At 44.8% G+C, this 21,898-nt stretch overlaps 1 protein-coding gene and 1 long non-coding RNA gene across 5 annotated transcripts in view; one reads left to right on the forward strand and one right to left on the reverse strand.

The window, feature by feature from the left end:
• On the reverse strand, window positions 1-16,224 carry LOC149857622 (uncharacterized). Of its 4 annotated transcripts, XR_016444082.1 has the most exons (4): window positions 13,252-13,514; window positions 7,548-7,673; window positions 3,237-3,427; window positions 1-2,317 (listed from the first exon to the last, which is right to left on the reverse strand). It is a non-coding gene; the product is annotated as an uncharacterized LOC149857622 (long non-coding RNA). The 4 variants fall into 4 exon arrangements; XR_016444084.1 differs by lacking the exons at window positions 7,548-7,673; window positions 13,252-13,514 and adding an exon at window positions 15,841-16,224; XR_016444083.1 differs by lacking the exon at window positions 7,548-7,673.
• HNF1A (HNF1 homeobox A) overlaps window positions 9,507-21,898 on the forward strand; it is a 25,510-nt gene continuing 13,118 nt past the window's right edge. The window contains exons 1-3 of the mRNA XM_090062123.1: window positions 9,507-12,124; window positions 18,330-18,529; window positions 19,423-19,609. Of these exons, the coding sequence (XP_089918249.1) occupies window positions 11,790-12,124; window positions 18,330-18,529; window positions 19,423-19,609 (722 nt within the window). The 5' untranslated portion in view covers window positions 9,507-11,789. The remainder of the gene's footprint in view (window positions 12,125-18,329; window positions 18,530-19,422; window positions 19,610-21,898) is intronic.

The following is a 21,898-nucleotide window of genomic DNA, read 5'->3' on the forward strand; positions in this document are numbered from 1 at the left end:
TTTAGGTTCCAAACAAAACAATTTAATTCTAAGCAGGAATTTACTAATAACCAGAACTGAAACTATAAAACTGCGATGAAATTAGGACTTTCCGATTCACTGACAGCAGTTTCCTCTGTCGCTTGCATCAGTACACAACATTTTATTTGTAATGTGTTTTAAACCCAAGTAAAGCAAAACCTTCCTCTTTTCCATCGTTAGACGACAGGATAAACCAATACGTCAATCAATTTCCAGTATTCAGGTTATTTTTCTGGAATCTTCATGGTGTGGGATGAAAAAATAACAATTGTGCCCACAAAATGGCAGTGTTCCCACTGGCCAAGGGTGACTGGATCCTGATTGTTCAGCTTGGCAAAATACTAAGCATGGGAGTTTGATAACCAAACAATTTTACCTGATGAGGTAGACTAGTAAATGAGGATTCTGCAGGAATGCTCTAGCATCACACAATATCCTTTCTTCAAATCCAGCACTTGCTATTAGTCCTCTGGATGGGAGAAGGCACAGCTCGAATGCCTCAGATGATATTCATGTCATACACCTCTCGCAGAAGCTCCTCAGATCTGCAAGAGGTGAACTTTACTCCAAGGTGTCAATGGTGACATAATATATCACAGAGTCCTTTCAGCTGAGATATGATGTCCTGTATCTTGAGCATAGACTGCTGCATTGTTTAGACCTGTTAGAGAAGTCTCTGCACTGTCAGACAACAAAATAAGGTCTTTTTTTTTAATCTCTGGTTAGATAAATAATTCCCTTAGCAGAGTAAGGCAACAATGATGAAGAATCAGATGACACCACTGACAGCACAAAGTCTATACCCACCTCCTTCTACAAAGTCAGATGTCACTCTAGAAGCAAAATTCAGTTCTGACTCCTCAGCAATGGAGAATGGTGGCCAGAGCAGCTTCATGTGGAGTACTTACCCTGATGATGGTAGTCAGCCCATCAAAGGCCTGTAGCGAGCAGAAAAGAAAATTAGAGACCTAGCCTGGCAGGAATTCACTCAGAGCTATGATAAACTCTCCTGCAACCAGGAGCTTAAGATAATTCCCTCAGTGAAGACAGTTTAAATATGTATCTGTATAGATCACACACCCATCTCCGCACTCCCACCTCCAGCAAGATTCCTTCGCTAGTTGAGCAGCAGCACTTCATTTTTTTTCTGTTTGAACCTCCTACTGGTGATGGAAACTGAGTGGGAGAATAAAGCTGTACAGGGACAGAGAGTGGTACTGACATGCACACATACACACTCCTTCCCCAACTGAAAGAAGAAACTGGAGACTAATAAGATTTGCAGTTCCTCATCATACTGCACTGACCTTTTATTGTACTTCGCAGCACTTTGTCCCAACTACATTTAAATGTTAATTTGGGCTTCAGTTATTTTCCTTGAGGTTTCCAGTTGTGAGTGTGGGGTGTTCTCCAGAGAATTAAAATGCCTGTTTTCAGCTTCACCACACCATGCAGAGGACAGTAAAGGAAATCAGGGAGGCAATTCAGTGCCTGAATCAAAGGGTTATCTCCTACCTTCTTCTTGCTTGACAAGGCATTGTTCAGCCAACAACAAGACAACCAGTTGGATTCCTACTGAAAATCTGTTCTCCACTTTCCTCCTCTGCTACAAATTCCTAGCCAAAATCCCTTAATAATTGTGAATTAGACCAATTCCTCCACCCCACGAGGTTCTCAAGGGCCTGCACAAATAGCTGAAATCTAACCTTTTAAAAACAAAATACAACTGATAGTTATCCAGAATTTCTTACAGTCCCATACGTCAGTCAGGGCCAAGCTCATATGTAATGATCAGTCTCTTCATTTGTATAGCCCCTTTTCACCTGCGCAGTGGGAAGGTTGATGAGAATAGCTCTCCTACCTTGGAGGGGGAGGGGAACTACAAAATTACATTAATTTGAAGCCAAAAAAGTACTTGGCACCCTCACCTGGAAGAATAATACAGTGGTAGAGGATTATGAAAGGAACCCCCCTTCCTTGTTTTTTCCGTGGTAATGTCACTGTTGCTGTTACACTAAAAAAAACTATGAGCTCCCTCTAGTGGGCAATCATCATAGAAGTATTCCTGCTTCTTTTTTTCCATGCATCCCTTGGAGCTGCAGTGTTGGTAAATTGAAAACCTCTCTCTCTTCTAACGCAGATAAGAGCAGGAATAGTTGAAAGTGGATGCAATTCGATACAATGGTTACAGTTCGTGCATTAATTTACGGATAGAGCAAATCAGACTTTATAGACCACAGTCTGCTCCCGAGTCTCATTTGTGCAACTCTGATGACTTGACTTTGGTTTTATCAGGCTGTAAGGAACAGAACACAGTTCAATAACTATGTCATACCTACCTATATGTAACTTCACATGCCATCACTGATTACTAATATACCATTAACTGTTTTGTATATTCTAGGCAAAAGCATAATGCTGGAACAGTTACTCAAGACTTGCAAACTTCCCTTTATTATTACAACTGCAAGCACACTTACCAGACAGAGTAACTTTGCTCATATAGCCGAAAAGAATCAAGTCACAAATTAAACAAGGAAATCAACAAACACTGAACATTTATATTAAACCAAGTAGTAATGTAACAAAACACAAGTCCTTTTTTTCCAAATATGTACTACTGTGACTAAAGTGCCAGGTACTGTGCAGTTAAGTCACAAGAGTTTGCAATCTAAATTTGTGATATTCTGCATTTTAGTTCTCATTCTGGTAACAAAACTAACTTACATGGTTTAACAATGCAACCTCCAGCCTTCACCTGGGCCACAAATGCTATCTCTTCATGGGATACTGCAAGAATAGTCTGAGGGTCCTTGTATAGCAGTGGCTTTGTGTAAAGGACAGGGTGACATTATCTAGGTTTACAACAGTGGATTTTTCCCCTACTTCCAAAGTCTTTAGTTGGATAGAGGCAATTTGTTGAGAACCAAGATCAGATTAATCTGTTTTCTTGGATTTTCCAAAAAGGGGGGATATGGATGGGGAATATTTGACAGGACTCTCAATTGTTTGCTGTTGTATTTGCGTTACAGAGTTATGGTAGTAAAGAACTTCTGGTTGTTTTTATACTGATGAATGTTTACTCCCTAGCATTAAAAAACACACCCCTGATTAACCAAGGGAACAAAAAATCCTTCAGTGCACATATATGCAGAACCTTTGCATCCTTAACAGCATAAGAGAAGTCTCTATATTTAACTCATCAATTTCCATACCATGTCCAGCTCCAGCATCTGTGATGTTCCTAGAATTAATAGATGTTTATCTTTTGTTTTCTAGTCTCTGGAATCTGCTGGCTCTGACTGGCCTTTGGCTACAGTCATTGTAGCAGTTTCCATGTCTAGAAGTTGCAAAGGGTCCAGTATCAGCTGGTCCTTTTCTTCTTAGAGCACAGGGAAGCTTCATCCTGTGGTTTAAAACAAAAGTAATTTATTATCTTCACTGGCATTTTTCTGTAGTGAGTCCAGATGTCAGCTAGTCTTTTCCAAAAGCAGCCTCTCCACAAAAAGCAATGGTGAAATTCAACTTATCTAAGTGTAGTGTGGAGTTCAGAAAAAGACAAACACTTTCTGAATAGTATTTCTATTCAAAGCACTTCATTAAATTCAGGTTACTACATAATACAGAAGATAATTCTATACACTGTATGGAACAGTGAAGTCAATACACTCCACTCCACAGAACAGCAAACTAAAAGGAATGAGATTTATCATGCTATCATAATAGTCACTTTATTTATGTGACAGAAGTGCTAAAGCAGCTTAACTATGTTCAACTAGAATAATTCACAATCAAATGCAAAGTGACCCCTATAGCAAGTTGGAGTTCTAGGGGTAGCCATGACACCCCCAGTGACCACACAACCCTTGCTCTGCTCCATCTCTAGGTTACCCCCACCACCTCACTCACCTGCCACACCTTGAGTACATATCTCCCCTAAGAGGCCAACTCAAACCACTGCTCTAACTACAACGAACAAACAAGCCCTCTGGCCATAACATAAATTAAACCTGCTCCAGATGCTGTCTATGGAACAAGGCTTCCCCTTACCCTAGGTTCCACCTCTCTGTAAGCCATCAGTGTCTTACTGGCAGTTCCCAAGGCAGTTCAAGAATCAGACAGGCATCTTCCTGTGGTCTTCCTGACCAGAAGCTCTTCTCTCTGTGGCTCAGACTTCCCTTCTGGCTCAGGTTCTGGTCTGATAGTTCATAGATTTCGTAGATTTCATAGACATTAGGGTTGGAAGGGACCTCATAAGATCATTGGGTCCAGCCCCCTACCCCAGGGACAAGAAGTCAGCTAGGGTCAAAGGATCCTAGAAGATAAATATCCAAATGTTTTTTGAAAGTGTCAAGAGTAGGTGCTTGCACCACCTCTGGGAGGAGTCTGTTCCAGGCCTTGGGGGCTTGGACAGTACAGAAGTTTGTATGTCCAGCCTAAAACAGTCTTGCAGGAGTTTGTGACTGTTGGACCTTGTCATCCCCTGGGGTGCTCTGGTGAACAGATGTTTCCCCAGATCCTGATGCACACCCCTTATGTACTTATAGGTTGCCACCAAGTCACCCCTGATTCTGCACATCTCTAAGCTGAAGAGTCCCGCAGCTTGCAGCCACTCTTCATAAGGCCTTTTCTCTTGCCCTCTGATCATCTGTGTGGCTCTCCTCTGGACCCTTTCAAGCTTCTCCACATCCTTCCTAAATTGTGGAGCCCGGAATTGTATACAGTTCTCCAGCTGTGGCCTCACCAAGTACAATGGGAGGATGACATCCTGGGTCTTGCCTGAGATGGATCGGTGGATGCAAACCAGAGTTTTGTTCACTTTGCCAGCTGCGGTATCGCACTGGTGGCTCATGTTCATCTTCCAGTCAATCATGAGCCCCAAGCTTCTCTCGGTCATGGTGCTGGTGAGTGTAGCATTGCCGAGTCTATAAGTGTGATGCAGGTTTTGATACACTGTCTACAGCCTGCCCCTTCTGACCAGGGGCCTGGCAGCTGGTCTCCATGACAGTTCACAACCGCTGTTCTGGCAGCATCCCTGCTGCCCAAGCTTGGCTCTGCTGTACTGTCTTATTGCAGAGCTAACTCAATCTAGGAAGAGTTCTCCTGCCTGGCTGTAGGTGTGGTCTTTCCTTTAACAGGCAACTCCCTGACTAGCAGTGTTTCTCTGCTGCCTTCCCTCTTGTAGTTGGTCTGTATTCTGCTGCCTGGACTCTTCTTATCAGCTGCAGTTTCTCTCCTTCCTTACACTAGCAGGAGCCTAAAGCTCCTCGTTACAACCTTTTCACAGCATAAAGACATAAAGTACATCTTGGGAATGAATGGACAGCCCAGATGGACACCTGGGAAAGCAGAAAATGTTTGAAACCTTTGAAAGGTAAAGTCTGTTAAAAAACAGACTGAGTTTGGTCACTGTAGAATTAATCCCCGCACTCCACAAAAAATATAATATTTATCTTGCATCAGCTGTGAAAGGATCCTGTTTGGTCCCATGTTTTAATTGCACCAGCATTCCCTGAGCCCATTCTGCATGATCAGACTTGTCCTCTAAGGAAAATAGGAAAATGTCAGGTTATAGCATGGATGCTTCAAAATTAAGAGAAACATCTAGAAAATTACTTTAATGAAAGTTTGTGGCTAAATTATATTTTTAGAGTGTCTGAGCAGGGTCAGATGACAGCAGCTAAAATGATGATGGCTGGTCTCCTCCTGGTCTTATAGCTACCTTGTCAACAGTCTAGTCCTACTCCTTTACATGCTGCACCTGTAAAGCCTAACAAGAGGTGCTACTCGCTACAGTATTTTCCACCTAAATAAACCAGTGAATACAACTGTGATAACTGTATCAGTCAGTCCTTGGGAAATGGGTAACTTGTATCCCAAAATTATGCTGTCTGGGATCTATCCTGGAAGTGTTTAATTAAAATTCTCCAGCCACACAACTTCCTTCCAAGGTAATTGTTTAGTGCAACTTAATTTTTTAACAGGAGAGTTGGGGACAGGTGGGGGTGGGGGTGGGGGAAGAGAGGGAGGTGCCCCAAAATGTTTGGATTTTATTCCTTTGCTGTCCCATGCACAAATAATCTATATCACAGTGACGCTTGCTCTGGTGAATAATGCCAAAGATCCTGTTTTTCTCTGTTGAAAAATCACAAATTCTCTGATATAAAGAAAAAAAAAAAAAAAATTTCTGACTTAAAAATCCAAAATCTCTGTTTTTTGACAATTAAAATGAAACACCACTACACACACACATACACACACACAGGTATCAGCTGAACATAATTCCACCCCCTGTTGCTTTGTGGCCTTGAGCAGCCCTGATATGGTGTTGCCCCTCACTCCCAAGCCATAATGTCCTAGCCCTACTAGTGCCCCTCACTCCCAACCCATAGACCCCTAGCCCTGCTGGTGCCCCTCACTCTCAACCCACAGTCCCCCGATCCTGTCAGTGTCCCTTACTCCTAACCCATAGCCCCCCAGCCCTGTTGGTGCCCCTCACTTCCAACCCACTGTTCCCACACTCCAAGTGTGTAAAGAAGAGAATAGGTGTCTGGGGAATGTGGGGGGAAGCACAGGTGACCTGGGGGAGCACATGCCCCCCAAGAATTCTGCACCCACAGCAGGACTTGGGGCTGCAGCAGGGTCAGACCGTCTCTAGGCAGGAGCTATCTCTGCGGCCCAGCAGAGGGACCCAGTGCACCAGTGCAGGTGGTGGAATTATGTTCAACTGATACCTGTGTCTGTGTGTGTGTGTGTGTGTGTGTGTAGTGGTGTTTCATTTTAATTGTCAAAAAAACAGAGATTTTGGATTTTTAAGTCAGAAAGTTTGTATTTTTTTTTCTTTGGGTTCAGCCTCCGAAAGAGAAGGCTGAGGGGGGATCTAGTGGCCTATTATAAACAAGTCAGGGAGGATCAGCAGGCATTGGGGGAGTCCCTGTTTCCCCCAAGCACTGCCAGGAGTGACCAGGAATAACGGTCACAAGCTGGCAGAGGGTAGATTTAGGCTAGACATCAGGAGGCGCTACTTCATGGTCAGGGCGGCTAGGATCTGGAACCAACTTCCAAGAGAAGTGGTGCTCGCCCCTACCCTGGGGGGTTTTAAGAGGAGGTTAGATGAACACCTTGCTGGGGTCATTTGACCCCAGTAATCTTTCCTGGCATGGCAGGGGGTCAGACTAGATGACCTACTCAGGTCCCTTCCAGCCCTAGAAACTATGAAACTATGATGAGTAGGCATGGCAGGGGCAGCAGCAGTGGTGGTAGTGTGGAGTTGTGGCCCCTGCTGCTGCCGGGTGGGCAGGGAGCATCTCAGCTTGGCAACACAGTTATTCCTCCCACCTTGAGGTCCCACACTGGGCCACGGAGATGGCTCCTGGCCAGAGTTGGTCCACAAGCTCCTCCATGGGCACAGAAATCTTGGAAGGCACTGCCCTCTCCACCCCGCCAACATGTGGCCTGGCCCCCTTCCCCACCTCACCTAATGTGTGGCCTGGGCCTCCCTCATACCTTGCTGCCCAGGGACTTACCTGGAGGAAGCTGTGGGAGCTGCTCTCCGCCACCCTGGCTAGCTGCCAGGTGCATGCGCGTATGGAGCAGGCAAGCGGAACAAAGGACAGCACCAGCAACAGCAGCAGTGAGTCCTCCAGTGGAAGCTGGAGCAATAAAGACGGAGAGACCACTTGAACTGAGTATGTGACCCTGGAAGCGGGGCAAGGATGGAAATGAAGGAAGGGCTGGTCAGAGGGACCAGAAGGGACTGATTTTTTGTGTATGTGTGTTGCGCTCATTTGCAGATATTGTAATGGGTACAGGTGGCCAGCGGGCCTTTGTCCAGGTGAGCAGGCGTGGATTTCTGTAATGGGAAAGTTTTAACCATTTTGTGATGTAATAGGTAGAGTGTAGACATATATAACCTTATACAGAGACATATATTTTTACAAAATTAAATAAATATGTGTGTGGTGCCCTCTGCCTCCCTGCCCTCTTCCCCCTATAGACCTTGTGAGCTGGAAATCTGCAAGCTTGCAAGGGGAAACCCACCATTTCCTGCATATTTTACTTTAAAGGCAAAAATCCATGATTTTCTCCTTTCAAAAGAAAAGCCCCATTTTGTTCCATTAAAGGAGAAAATCTGCATTTTTCCACAGCAAATGGAAACCAGGATCCCTGAATGACTAAATGCTTCTCCCTTTATAGCTCACTAGCTCTGCTCCAAGCATCAGTGAAGAAGGCTATTGAATAGTGACATACAAGATTTCAAGCCCCAGCATGACCTCATTAGCAATTGTCTTAATATGATTAGCACCCATTCCAATATTTTTTTAGCATCTGAAATGAATCAAGTCACCAAACTGCCTGGGAGGGAGAAAGAAAGATGGTCTCATGGGAAAGGGGTATAGGATATCTGGGCTCTGTTAGTGGTTCAGTTGTTTTTCTATTCAACTCTGGTTATGTCACTTAACCTCTCTGTGCCTTGGTTTCTATAGAACGCTTAGCTACCATCATAAAGAGCTTTGTGCTCTGGAAATAAAAAACTTATCCAGTGCTTTACAATTCAGTGTCTTTGTTAGTGTATGAGGCAGTGACAATTCATCAATGTTTGTAAAATACTTAGAGAGCCAAAAATCAAGACAGCATGTTACATATTAATTCATCTTTTCAAAATTTGGAACTCCCTACAGTTACCACATGCTATGGAAATGGAGCTTGGGCTTCTTTGATCTGGCCCTGTCATAACAAAGCCATTGGGAAGAGAGATTTGAGACCTGTCTGACTTATTACTGTGTACACAACATGGAGAGTTTCTGACTTTAGTAAGAATGACACTTAAATAGAGAATGACCCCACATAACGTAATGAACTGTACTGAGGAGAAAGATTCTAGCACTGCTCTGGGTAGTTACAAGATTGTGCATTTCATACCACGGGCTTCCCTGCCTCAGTCCCATCATATCAGACCTCTTCTATGTAATTGATATAAAATAGGTCCAGAATTCAGATTTTTGATGAGTTTAAAGAAAATAGTTCTCAATCTAATATTGATATAAATTATTTTTAAACAAAGACACTAAGTTTAAGTCTTTCCCTGCTGTGACTTCAGCCCAGACATTTCAACACTGCTAGTGCATAAAAGCCTGAAAGTTAAACTATTATATTTGCAATACACATTCAATAAAAAATGGCAATGGTCAGTCAATTTTAGTCCAAAACAGGTTATAGAAGATAAATATTTTCAAAACCCACTAGCAATAAAAGATTTCCATGATTATCATTGTTGCAAAGAAAATAATAATATTCTTCAGCATCCTTTTAATGTGAATGAATCAGCCAGTGAAGCTGGGTAAAACAGGCCAATTGTTTTATATTTCTGCCAAAATCAAATGGGCAAAACTTACATTTTCTGAGATGTAGCACAATGAAGAAAACTCTGAATCTGTAAGAGTCCTTCTTAATATTCGGGTTATGATTTTGCACATGCAAAGAGAAACTAAGCATTGTTACTCCAAGAGTCCACAACAGCACTGTCACTTTTACAAATATTTTTAATTGCTTTTAATGGCCAAACTGACACTTTCAGTGTTTTCCTTTACAATTTTCCACCCACAGTTGTTTGCTCAGTGTGAACTTTGTATAGATGTTATCCAATCTATGGTATGTAAATGTGTATTTTACTCTAAGTTTAGAAAACAGAAAGCTTTAAAATAAAGGAAACCTTACAGGAACAAACAACAGTAAGAGGTTTGGTGTTTATGCCTGGTACACCAATTCTGGGTGCAAAATGTCTATTCTGCCTGCACAAAGATCCTAGAAGTAAAGTAGTACAGAATACAGAAAATGTACATTACAGTTGGGAATTGTAATTCAACAGAATAAACATTGTCCAAAGGTTACATGTGAATACCAGGCTCCTGGTATTCCTGGAAAAAAATGCAGACTCCTGGTTGCTGTCCCTTTGACCATGCTGAGGCAGTGTTCTGGAACCCTGCATTAACTGTGTTCACTTTTCTAGTCTGCCAAAGGGAAGATATGCCTATGAAGTAAGGCCAAACAGTTAGTGGAAATCCTTGCTGAAAGTCTTCCCTAAGGATGTAACTGTGGCTTGCTGTGCAGTCCTACTTGAGAAGACTCTTGATCAATCATTTGCAGGCTTGGCACAGGACATGAGTGCTGCTGAGCACAGACTATGCAGCTCCCAAAGAGAAGGAAGTGCCAAAGGTTACTCTGCAGTGCTGCCTTTGGCCTGTATTTAGGCTCCCTGCTTCATCCAGCTTTCCTCAGGTTGGAGCTCAGGTGGGAGTGTAAAAAAGTGAAACAAACTGAGGGAGCTAGGAAAATCCTTTCACTAAATCACTGTGGTTAAAATCCTCCTGTTTCTGATCCCATAAGGGAGAATCAGACAGTCTAGCTTAAGTTTCTACAAGCTACAAAGTCTATGGTGGAAAATCAGACTTTCATGAGTAGATCATTTACTTTGTGCCTTGAGTCACATATCTGAAGGACAGAAGAGACCATCTAGTCCAGTCTCCTGCATAATGCAAACCAGAAAGTTTGCACTGCATCCAAGATCCCTGCATCCAGCCCATCATCCTGGATGTGCTAGACCATCTCTTTCAGAGAAGTCATCCAACAAGTGGGAGTACAACCCTAAGGCTGGGTAATGTAGTATCAGTGGGAGTGGAACAAAAGTGATGGCAAATGGAGCTACTGTGGGCAGCACTTGCAAAGAGAGGAGGAGCAATCAGGGGTAGGGCAGGAATCTTTACAATGCGCCAACACCCAGTCTAGCACTTGTGCGTTTGTTTTTTTTCCGCCTGCTTAGATTGTAGGTTCAACAGGGTAGGCCCCATGATCTGAGCACGCTGTTAGCAGCTAACCAAATCAATAACTCAAGCAGTAAGTTGCAATGGCAAGAAAAGGGAACAGGTAAGTGCAGACCGAGCTATTTCAGCGAATCAGAGCCAGTGATGGGAGCAAATGCAATGTCGCTTAGGCGACAGGCGATCAGGTGATCCTATCCTGCTGAAGCCAGTTGGAGTTTGTAGAGAATAGTGGAGACCTTAGGAACATTAGAATCAATCCAGCGGTTGTACTCATGGGGGTTGTGCAGAGCTCCTGAGGGTCCCAACCCAAAGCTTTTGGAAGGGACTATGCCAACGTTATGAGGCATAGAGTAACACCAAATGTTCCGGGTTGGGGTCTGCACATTCAACGGCAGTAGCCTTACTTTCCGGAGTGGAGATGCTACAAACTTACTTCCAGCCCCTGCTGTCTATCTCTGCTCTTAAAACATCACGGCCAAGAACTGGCCACACTTTCACGCTCTCACTTTCCAATTCCCCTCTTTTATCACAGTCTCCTGGCTGTTCCTCTGTCCATTCCTTTTACTCTCCTTTTCCCATCTGCCTCCCTGCCTTTCCCCCTCCCCCTAACTTGCGCTCTCTGCACTTTGTGAACTGCTGCTGCAAGGCTGAAGTCCAAAGTTCAGTAACTTGCTAAGCACACGGATAAATATGAACCTTGGAGAATTTACATTGCTCCAATGTAAACAGATAGCCAAGGGTCCCTTTATCAGCACTGGCTCAGGACAGTCGTGGGGGGTCTGAAGCGGCTCATTTTTGTATTTTGTTTTTTTGGGGGGTGTAAAGGCGGGAGGCTATGCCATTCCACTCTGCTGACAGTCAGGCGTGCTACCTCAGGAACATGGTGTTGGGATAGCCGGAGGCAGAACGAGTTGAAACTCAAATTCAAGAGGCATCAGACGGAAGACCATGGTTGCAAAACTGAGCCATCTTCAGGTGGAGTTGCTGGAAGCACTGCTGGAGTCAGGACTTACCAAGGAGACTCTGATCAAAGCACTGGGTGAAGTAGATCCCTATACGCTCCAGAGTGAAAGCCAGCGCGCCATCAGTGCCATCCAGGGAGAAAAAGGAGAACCCTGTGCTGAAATTCCCAATCTCCCTAATGGGATGGGAGAGTCCAGGTTATCTGAGGAGGAAACCTCTGATGATGGGGAGGAATTCACTCCTCCGATAATGAAGGAGCTGGAAAACCTAAGTCCAGAGGAGGCTGCTCACCAGAAGGCTGTGGTGGAGAGACTATTACAGTAAGGACACCATTTTTCTTCTCTCTCTCCCTCCATTTCTGTTTTCCTCACTTCTTCCATCCAGTATATTAGCATTCAGGGTTGATCTGGGTGTGCAGAGATTGTCCCTATCAGTGCCAAAACTCACCTACCAAGTTCACTGTCCTTTACTGATGTTCAAACTTTTCTTCTGATCTCATTTCAAACACAGGACCAAAGCCCAGTTACAAATGACAAGTTCTAATACTGTCTGGGAAAACAGGACTTCAGAACAATCAAAGACCTGTAGAGCTTCTGCTCCTTTGGCTATGAGCTTTTATAGAATTCACAGTGTCAGCCACCAGGAAAAAAAAACAGGACGAGCCCACACAAATCTAGACAATGCATGAACCGCCATCACGATAGTCTGAGAATCTGCACTGCAGGAGGAGAAACCTTCTATGTTTTTCCTGAGATTTTTACAAAGTTATACATATTTTTCTTTACTGACTTTGGTACAGTCAGGTTTGCCAACAAAGACAAACCAATAGGTCTTGATCCGGGTGTCTTTGTGCAGACCATATGTCCCCTGACTTCAGTGGGGATTTGGGTGTAGATGGAGGGCAGACCAGCTACACTCTAATAGTTGTCAGCCCTGGTAAGCATGCTCAGTGTCTCCATTTCCCAACATGTATACCGAATATACACAGGGATGCCATCTACAAGCTCTGTTGCACAAACTTGCCTTAATATGTCATCATAGTAGGCAAAAAGTATGAGGAATTCTCTCTATCAATCTACCTAACATCAAGAAACTCAACCACAAAACCTCACATTCTGGCAGGAGACACTGGGTAGCTGCAAGGTCCCAGAGACTCAATTTGCCATTTAGAATCTTTCTGAGGCAAGCAAAAACTGGTCTGGAGGGCTGAGATGCTTTTTGTCCATTCCTCTCTATGGGAAAAGGAAATACAATTCAAAATGCAACAATGAAAAGCAAACACAAAACCCCAGCAAAAGCCCATAGGTAGCAAAACAGATGAATAAGAGTAAGGATTAATATTTAAGAGGGCATACATTCATTGCTTGAGCTCTAGAGAGTCTGGGAAGATTTAGAGACGATCACATTAAAGTGCCTGATGGAAAAAATATATTGGAACAGCTCTTACCTGGAGAGGAAAATGTTCCACATAATTAAATCTTCTTGCCTACCCAAGGAGCCTCTCACCCTCCTCTGCCTCTACTTTTCATCCCCCTCCTTCTTTGTTACAAGCCCCAGCTGTTTCCATCTCCCCTGTCCTATACCTCTTTCGTCTTTCCTTCTTTTGCTCTCTCTCAACCCTACTTCTCTCTGTCTAGCCCCCCTCTTTCTGTGTCTGCCTATCCAGCTCTTTCTGTTCCACACATCTTGCTCACTCCGTGACACCCCAGCCTCCTTCTTCCCGAGTATGCGTAGAGATCTTGGGGCAGTTTGAGCTCCAGTTGCACCGGGCGGGCCCTGACTAGTTACTAATTATCCAGTGCCTTTATTATTTCTCTTTTGTCTTATAAATTTATAAACAAAAATACCCTGATAAGCTTTTTGATCATTAACTTCTGATGATTTATCGGGTGTCTCTCCAGAAAGGAAGCCATGGAAGAGTACTTGGCTTTGTCTTCTCTCCCTAATAAACGGATGAAGCAGGGATGGGACTCTGTCCACTGTGCTCTGGTATAGAGAATCTTGCACCTGGAAGGAATTCCTGCCCCTGAGCTGGGAATTGATCATGGTTCACCTTGGCACAAACTCTGTTTTCTGATCTCTTCCATTTTGTTGTCAATTCCAGCAGGCTGCTTATTCCTATGCTATGCATTTATAATGATGCTCTTCACTTCTTAAGTACTTTCCAACTCAGGATTTCAAGCTTTTTGTAGACCATGATTTGAATGGCATTCCCATTTTACAGGTGAGGACACTGAGGCACAGAAAAGAAAAGTGGCATGCCCAAGGCCATGTTGAAAATTAGTAGCAGGATTAAGAACAGAACCAGGATCTCCTAGAGCCTCATTCTGCTTGTGTCTTATCACTGATCTCCCCACAAAAACTCAGCAAAAATAAATTTCCCTTAGCCATAAATGTTGTAAGACAGAGGTCAAAATTATATTTCTATCATGCATTCAGGACTGCATTAAAGCAATGCTTAGGACCCAGACTACAAAAAAGGCAGGAAGCATCTTCATGGAAAATATTAAACCAAAGCCACTAGAAGCAGCTCTGAAATGGGGTAGTGGAGAGATTGTTCTAATAGGAAAAGTGATCTCTGTCTTTGTGTTCAATGTTTAAAAAAAAAACAATTTTTTTCTTGGGGAAGCAAATTCAATGCACCTGAGTCAATATCAGGGACTGACAGTGGGGAAGGTGTAGACAACATTCCCCCACCCCCCCCAAGGAACTATTTTGTGATAGAAGATAACCTAAGGAGGTTGTCCTTAGGATACCATTATATATAATTACACCTAGTGCAAAATGGTATATTACAGAAATTCCTTTCTATAATCTGGGGCATCACTCAATGGAGGGGGTATTTTTGTGCGGGGTTTCCCTTCCAAAATCATGGTGGTAGGATTCTGTTTTGTTCAAATCCAGCAGCCAAAGCGAGCACTCCAAAGTGCAAATTCCACCTTGTGCCAAAGCAGCAATTCTGGGACTAACACTGTCAGCAACTTTATAATACAGAAATTGTCTCATGAACATCTTTTGTAACTGTGGTCACAACCACTTCCTTTAAGAGCTATAACAATTGGTTACATGGAAAGACAAAATTGGGTGTATTATTCTACACTTTTGATGCACTTTAGAAGCTGGAAACAAGAAGAGCCCACAGCATGTGACCAAACATTTCTCTGTAGACCTTTAATATGTACTCTGTGAACCACTTAGTGGTTCCCAAACTGTCAATGTAGATCACTGATTATGCTCAGTAAATACAGGATATAGGTAAATCATATAGATTGCCCCCACTCCCTTAAAACAGCCTTAAGTGCACTCACTGGAGTCCATTTCATGTTGTCCCTACAGAATATACTGATCACACACAAAAGGAGGTCTCATTAGTAAGAAATTAAGAGTCCCCCCTCCCCTCCCCCATACTGTGAAGCCCAAAGAGAAGAGATGAGGAATGGGATTTAGATGCAGGAGTCCCACTGATTGTATCCATGGGACATGCAAACCTTAGCACTTTTGAGCTTTTTAAAATTCCTCCCGGGGGCCCTCCAGAATGGAACAGGACCGGGGTGTGTTAAGGAGTAAAGTAATTACTGGAGGCACTTATCAGATATTTCAGGGGGAAATGAGAGAATACGGACTGGCTTTAGGAGCATAACAAAGAAAAGAGCAGACTTCCACAGCAGAGGGGTTTACTGCCAACGTAGATAAGGAGTGAGGGGTCAGAGTAAGGGCTGCTGTACTCTGGAAGGAGGCATAGGAATCATTTGCCAAGAAAACAAAGGGTAAAATTCCATTGGGAAAGCAGGAAATGGAGACAGCAAGCACATTTCCACCAAAGCCAAGGGTGAGGGCACATTTTCTAAAGGGCCATTGTCCAAGAGCTAAAGGCCCTGCCCTTCCCCAAATAGCTACTTGCTGGGGGCAGCCATAGCTGAGGGTCCAGAGATGAAGCTACCACACCCCTTCCATTTAATTATGTGGTTGTATAAGCCAGAATGAGTCAAACCAGGCCACATTCAACAGAAAAGAACCCTGCTGGGGACAGTCTTACCTTCCCTGCTCTCTGGCCATCCCAGGTCCAGTCTGTGCATTGACATCAGTGATAGGTTTCTAGTAGCCTCCAGAGGTAAGCGCCAGAGGGATTGCCCCAAGCATTTCAAACCTCTGAACACACCTTTAACTAAGTCCCAGTTCAAAGAAGGAGAAGGTCAAAACCTAACTCCAAGAACTTAGGGCATTTTCTGCCCATAAAGGGAATCTGGAAAAAAAAGCGAAACAAAACATATTGCCCTGGGAGATAGTAGAGAACAGGGGAAGGAAGGAATGGAAAGAAAACACCCTGGAAAATGAGGAGGAGAGAGATGAGAAAGAAAAGGACAGAGAGAGTTTGGGAAGAAAATCCAGGAAGAACAAAGGAGAGAGAAGGTCCCCTGAATGTTACATCCCCAGCTCTCTGGAATGGGTTTTCTTTAATGCTAACAACTTGATATTTACTTTCCATTTAAATTTGAGATGTTGCTATAAATTATCAACCAGCCTCTTGTTCCCTTTGAGTTTATAACTAACTACCTGGGTTACTTATTGTTCAGGTAACAAAAGGGAGGTGAAAACGCCCTTTAAAAGTGACCTCAGAACTGAGAAAATGGGAAGCTGGAATGGAGACCAGGCCTAGGCCCCAGAGATCAAGAGGGGCAAGGGAGTGTGTGCTCACAGGACATGGAGAAGCCAAAGGCAGGAGACCAGAACATAGGAAATGAAGAGTGAGTGAAAGTCTATATTATGTGAGGGCAAGAAGAATGTGGAGGAAGAGGCTGGAGAATGGGAAAGAAATAGGTGAAATTTTGTACTTGGAGAGAAGAGAAGTTGAAGACAAAGAGAAGACTTTGGAAGTGAGAAGTGGTCAGGAACTGAGCAAGGCCAGCCCAATTTTACAGTCCCAGCTCCCAAAAGGCATTGGGACCTTTGCCAAATCAGTTCAGCAAGATAAGGCTGGGAGTGCAATCTTACCCTCGTGCTAGAGACCACAGGAGTTTTGACACTGACTACAGTGGGGCAAGGATTGAATAAGAACAGAAGACTGGAAGGGACCTTCTGGGACATGAAGTCTGTTCACAGGCAAATATTTATCCAGACAGTCCTAGAAACCATCATCCTATAGTATTTTGGGCAATGGTTCTGCAGGTGGTGCTGTGATGTCAAGTGAATATTCAACTGCCCTAGAAACACAGCCTGCTCTACTATATAGGACTATAATGCCCATCTAACACTGCAATTACAGTCTTTGTTACAGGGACACAGTCAAGGCTTCATTTGTACTTCACCACCCTTTACCACATGTTAGGTTACCCAGGCTGTAAAGAGATTCCCCAATGCAGGTGTATTTGAAGAGCAAACACACCCGCAAAAAGACACTCAACACTGGCAGTGCATAGTGCTTGAAACGATACAGTGGGGTTTTAAAACAGGGTTAGAGGATAAGGCTCACAAGTACCTCCACCTTTCTTCCTACCATATAGCACTAAATATCCTAGTGAGAGAGAGAGAGAACTTGGCATCTTACGGCTGGAAGATGAGAAGGAAATCAATTTCTTACACAGGTTTCTATGGGTGATAATAAGGTCCCCTCTTCTTCTCTAGCTGAATCAGAAGCATGCTTTACTCAAGCTTGAGTATCTTCTCATTCAGGACCCTGAGCCCCTGAGTAGGGGCTGGGTATGCCTTCAGAGAAGGCAAGTTGCCGGATAGGTTCACTGAAACAGAGCGGATGGAGACCAAGCAGTACCTAAAGGGAGATTAATTCGTGTCTCAGGAACTGATACACCACTTGCTTAAGCCTTAGAAAGGAAATAGCTATTGGAGTCAGTCCAATTTGGGGCACAGGGAAGATGGTGAAAAGTGGAACACCCTAATACCCTAATAGTGGAACACAGCTCTCACCCACCCACCCTTTATGAGAGGGATGAGTGGTCCCATTTTAAAAGAAACATCTTCAGAAAGTTGCCTGTCAGCCTCCCACTGTACCAATTGCAGCTGAGCTTGCTCCTTGGACTGCTGTGGAAGAGGGTACAGCAGGAACAGAGATAAGGGTGTTTGTACTCAGGTAGTAGATTTGGACTTTGTCCTCTTTATCACTTTGCAGCCTCTGGCAACCCACTGAGTCAACTAGGCAGCTCGAGCTTTGCTGCTGCCCAGCCTTCAGATCTCAGTTCTCCTGCTACATCTTCTCCAGAGCCATTAACAATACTGTGTAAAATGTTTAAGCAAGCACATAATTTAGCTTTGACACTGGGTCAAAGCAGTATACAGTGTGTCCCCTTAAGGAAGAGATTTCCTTGGGGATACAAAGATGCCATTATACAGGACAGCAAATCTGTCCAATTTGGGGTAAAGAAAAGATGAATTGCTCTCACTGTTTCTGGTGTCCACTCTTCTTGCAAGAAGCAGTGGTAAGTCCTGACTGATATTCTTGAAATCCTTTCCGCTGAGCCTGGATACACAGCCAAAAGATTTTTTCTGAGATGCATTTTGTCTTCTTCCTAGAGAGGATCCCTGGAGGGTAGCAAAGATGGTGAAATCCTACCTCCAGCAACATAACATTCCCCAGAGGGAGGTGGTAGACACCACAGGTTTGAACCAGTCCCACCTCTCACAGCACCTCAACAAGGGCACACCCATGAAGACACAAAAGAGAGCAGCCCTCTACACCTGGTATGTCCGCAAGCAGCGAGAGGTGGCCCAGCGTAAGTACAGCAATAATAGGTTTCTCTAAGTTCTAGTCTCATACATGTCCCACAACTCTCCCCACCTCTGAGGTGGAAGAATGCTTTCCAGCAGGAAGTTTAGACAAGTCCATGTCAGTGCTCAGTGGGGTGACCGATTGAGAGGTGGCAGAAACCCCCAAACCAGCATGCAGCCACCCTATTCTTTTCATACAGAGGCAGATTATAGGCTTCCACTTGCAACTCTACTTCTACATCCAAGCAGAGGCCTCTGCTCAGCTCACAATGGAGTACTGTGTAAGAAACACAGGCAGTTGGAAATGAGCAGTGACAGAATCCAGGACCTTCAGCCTCAAAAGCAGGCCTCTGAAATTTCATCTAATTAAATAATTCCTCTAGCTACAAGTAAGCAATAGACTGCTGTAGTCACTGGAACCAGCCATTAGTGGAATATCATCTCACATATGCTAAGCAGGTATATTACAAATGCATGCTTGGAACTAAGGACTCTGCAGCTTGCACTTCCATATTAATGAGTCTATGTGGAATCTGTTTCAACCATATTTATGGGTCCCTAATAAAATTACTAATTTGACTGATGGCTGGTTTTAGAGGGCTGCACTCTACATCAGCTGGATTCAGTCCAAGCTCCTGCTGTTTTGATTTCTTTCACTGCTTCATGTGAGGAATACAGATGCAATGTGTCTAACACCAGGGCCAAGTATATATGCCTCCACTGGGGATCACCAGATCCATTTTAGCAAATTACAGAGGAATCTTGTCTAGATTCTGCTCTGTTTTTTGTTCCATATTAGTTGATGTGGACCACAGACAGACTAGGTGGGTTCCAGGTGAGAGAATGTTACAGAAAAAACTACTGACCTAAAAAGTCCTTTGCCCATTTGTGCTTCCAGAGTTCACACATGCTGGTCAGGGCATCCTGGCAGAGGAACCCATGGGAGATGACTTGCCTACCAAGAAGGGGAGAAGAAACCGCTTTAAGTGGGGTCCTGCCTCACAGCAGATCCTATTCCAAGCCTATGAGAGACAGAAGAATCCCAGCAAAGAAGAGAGAGAAGCACTGGTAGAGGAATGCAACAGGTAAAGCCAGGCTCTAGTTTTGAGGGAGAAGGGGAAACAGAAGGGAGGAAACAGGCTTCTGTGCATTTCCATCATACAGCACAAGCCTGCGTTCACTTTGAGTAAGTCTCACTAACTGGAACCAGGGAATGAAACTTGCACTGTTCTTCCTTTGAGATTAATGTAGCAGAAAGCAGTGTAGGGAAGCACCTGCACAGGAACCTAGTCATAACCCACAGATGCCCTTACAGCAGGGACGTTCAACATATAGCTGCTGGATCCGGACCATGGGTAGTCCAGTGGGCTATGGCTGTCCACCCTCAGCTCCGCGTTGCTGCATGCCTCTGGCACGGCTGACCGACCAGAGTTCCATGCTGCTGGGAGCGGCACAGAGCTGGGGGTGTGAAGCAACAGGTGTGTGACTCCATGGTGTGTAGCTACAGGTATGTGACTCCATGCAGCTGCACACCCTCAGATCCAGACTGCTTCTCGGCCTGGACCCACACTGCCACCCAAAATTGGCCCCATTGATCTGGCCCCAGAGGAACCCGTGTGGTCTGAATCTGGTCCAGGGTGAGTTTGATATCTCTGCCTTATGGTAATAGGACAACTGGCTAGACCCAGACACTGAATGAGCTTCCACCACTGAGCTTTTAGCATATGTGATTCCAATGTGGGGGCTCAGCAAACCCTGTATCAAATAGAAGTAGCCCTTTGTTCTTCTTCTTCAGCCCTGTGCCTCTCCTCATAGGGTAACCATGCACAGCACTCAATATACAATTATAGTCTTCATAGTTGGTAGGGTAGGGTTGGAAGGGACCTGAGCAGAGAATTAAGTCTGACCCCCTGCCATGGCAGGAAAAAGTACTGGGGTCAAACGACCCCAGCAAGGTGTACATCTAACCTACTCTTAAAGACCCCCAAGGTAGGAGCCAGCACTACTTCTCTTGGAAGTTGGTTCCAGACCCTAGCCGCCCTGACCGTGAAGTAGTGCCTCCTGATATCTAACCTAAACCTACCCTCTGCCAGTTTGTGACCGTTATTTCTAGTCACTCTTGGCGGTGCATGGGGGAACAGGGACTCCCCCAATGCCTGCTGGTCCCCTCTGCCTAGTTCGTAACAGGCCACTAGATCCCCCCTCAGCCTTCTCTTGTGGAGGCTGAACAGGTTCAGGTCCCATAGCCTCTCCTCGTAGGGCCTGCTTTGCTGCCCTCTTATCATGCGAGTGGCCTCCTCTGGACCCTCTCCATGTTGTCCAGATCCCTCTTGAAGTGTGGCACCCAGAACTGGACACAGTACTCCAGCTGCAGCCTGACCAGTGCTGCATAGAGGGGGAGGATCACCTCCTTGGCCCTGCTTGAGATGCATCTGTGGATGCATGACAAGGTACGGTTGGCCTTCCTGACCACGTCCCCACACTGCAGGGCCATGCTCATTGTAGCATCAGTGATGACTCCAAGATCCTTTTTTGCCTCTGGACTGACGAGAAGGGAGTTCCCCAGCCTGTAGGTATGCTGCTGGTTCTTCCTCCCCAGGTGCAGCACCTTGCACTTGTCTGTGTTGAAACCCATCCTGTTCTCATCAGCCCACTCACTGTAACCTGTCTAGGTCTGATTGCAGCCTTCTAGATTGCCCACATCCCCGGACATCTTAGTGTTGTCTGTGAATTTGAACAGGGTGCTTTTTACCCCCTCGTCCAAGTCACTGATGAAGATATTGAACAGTGCGGGCCCGAGGGCCAAGCCCTGGGGGACCCCACTGCCCGCATCCCTCCAGGTCAAAAATGACCCATCCACCACCACTCTCTGGGTGCGGCCCTCCAGCCAGTTGGCGACCCATCTGACTGTGTAGGTGTCAACACCACAGTCCCCTAGTTTTTTTAATGAGAATGGGGTGAGAGACAGTGTTGAAAGACTATGTCCACTGCTACTCCTGCATCTAAGGATTTGGTGACCTGGTCATAGAAGGCCACCAGGTTGGTCTGACAGGACCTGCCTCTAATGAACCCATGTTGGTTGCCCCTAAGCATAATCTCTCCTGCTGGCTTCTTATGAACATGCGCCAGGATAATTCTCTCAAAAAGCTTACCCAGAACAGAGGTAAGACTGACTGGCCTATAGTTTCCTGGGTCCTCCTTCCTTCCTTTTTTGAAGATGGTAACCACATTGGCCCTCTTCCAGTCCTCTGGCACCACACCAGAGCACCACGAGTGCTCGTAAAGCTCTGCCAGGGGTCCTGCAATGGCCTCTGCTAATTCACTCAGCACTCTGGGGTGGAGATCATCAGAACCAGCTGATTTAAATATGTCCA

Source organism: Crocodylus siamensis, chromosome 9 (genome assembly GCF_052110815.1).
Source record: "Crocodylus siamensis isolate JL-2025a chromosome 9, ASM5211081v1, whole genome shotgun sequence".
Classification (NCBI taxonomy): Eukaryota; Metazoa; Chordata; order Crocodylia; family Crocodylidae; genus Crocodylus; species Crocodylus siamensis.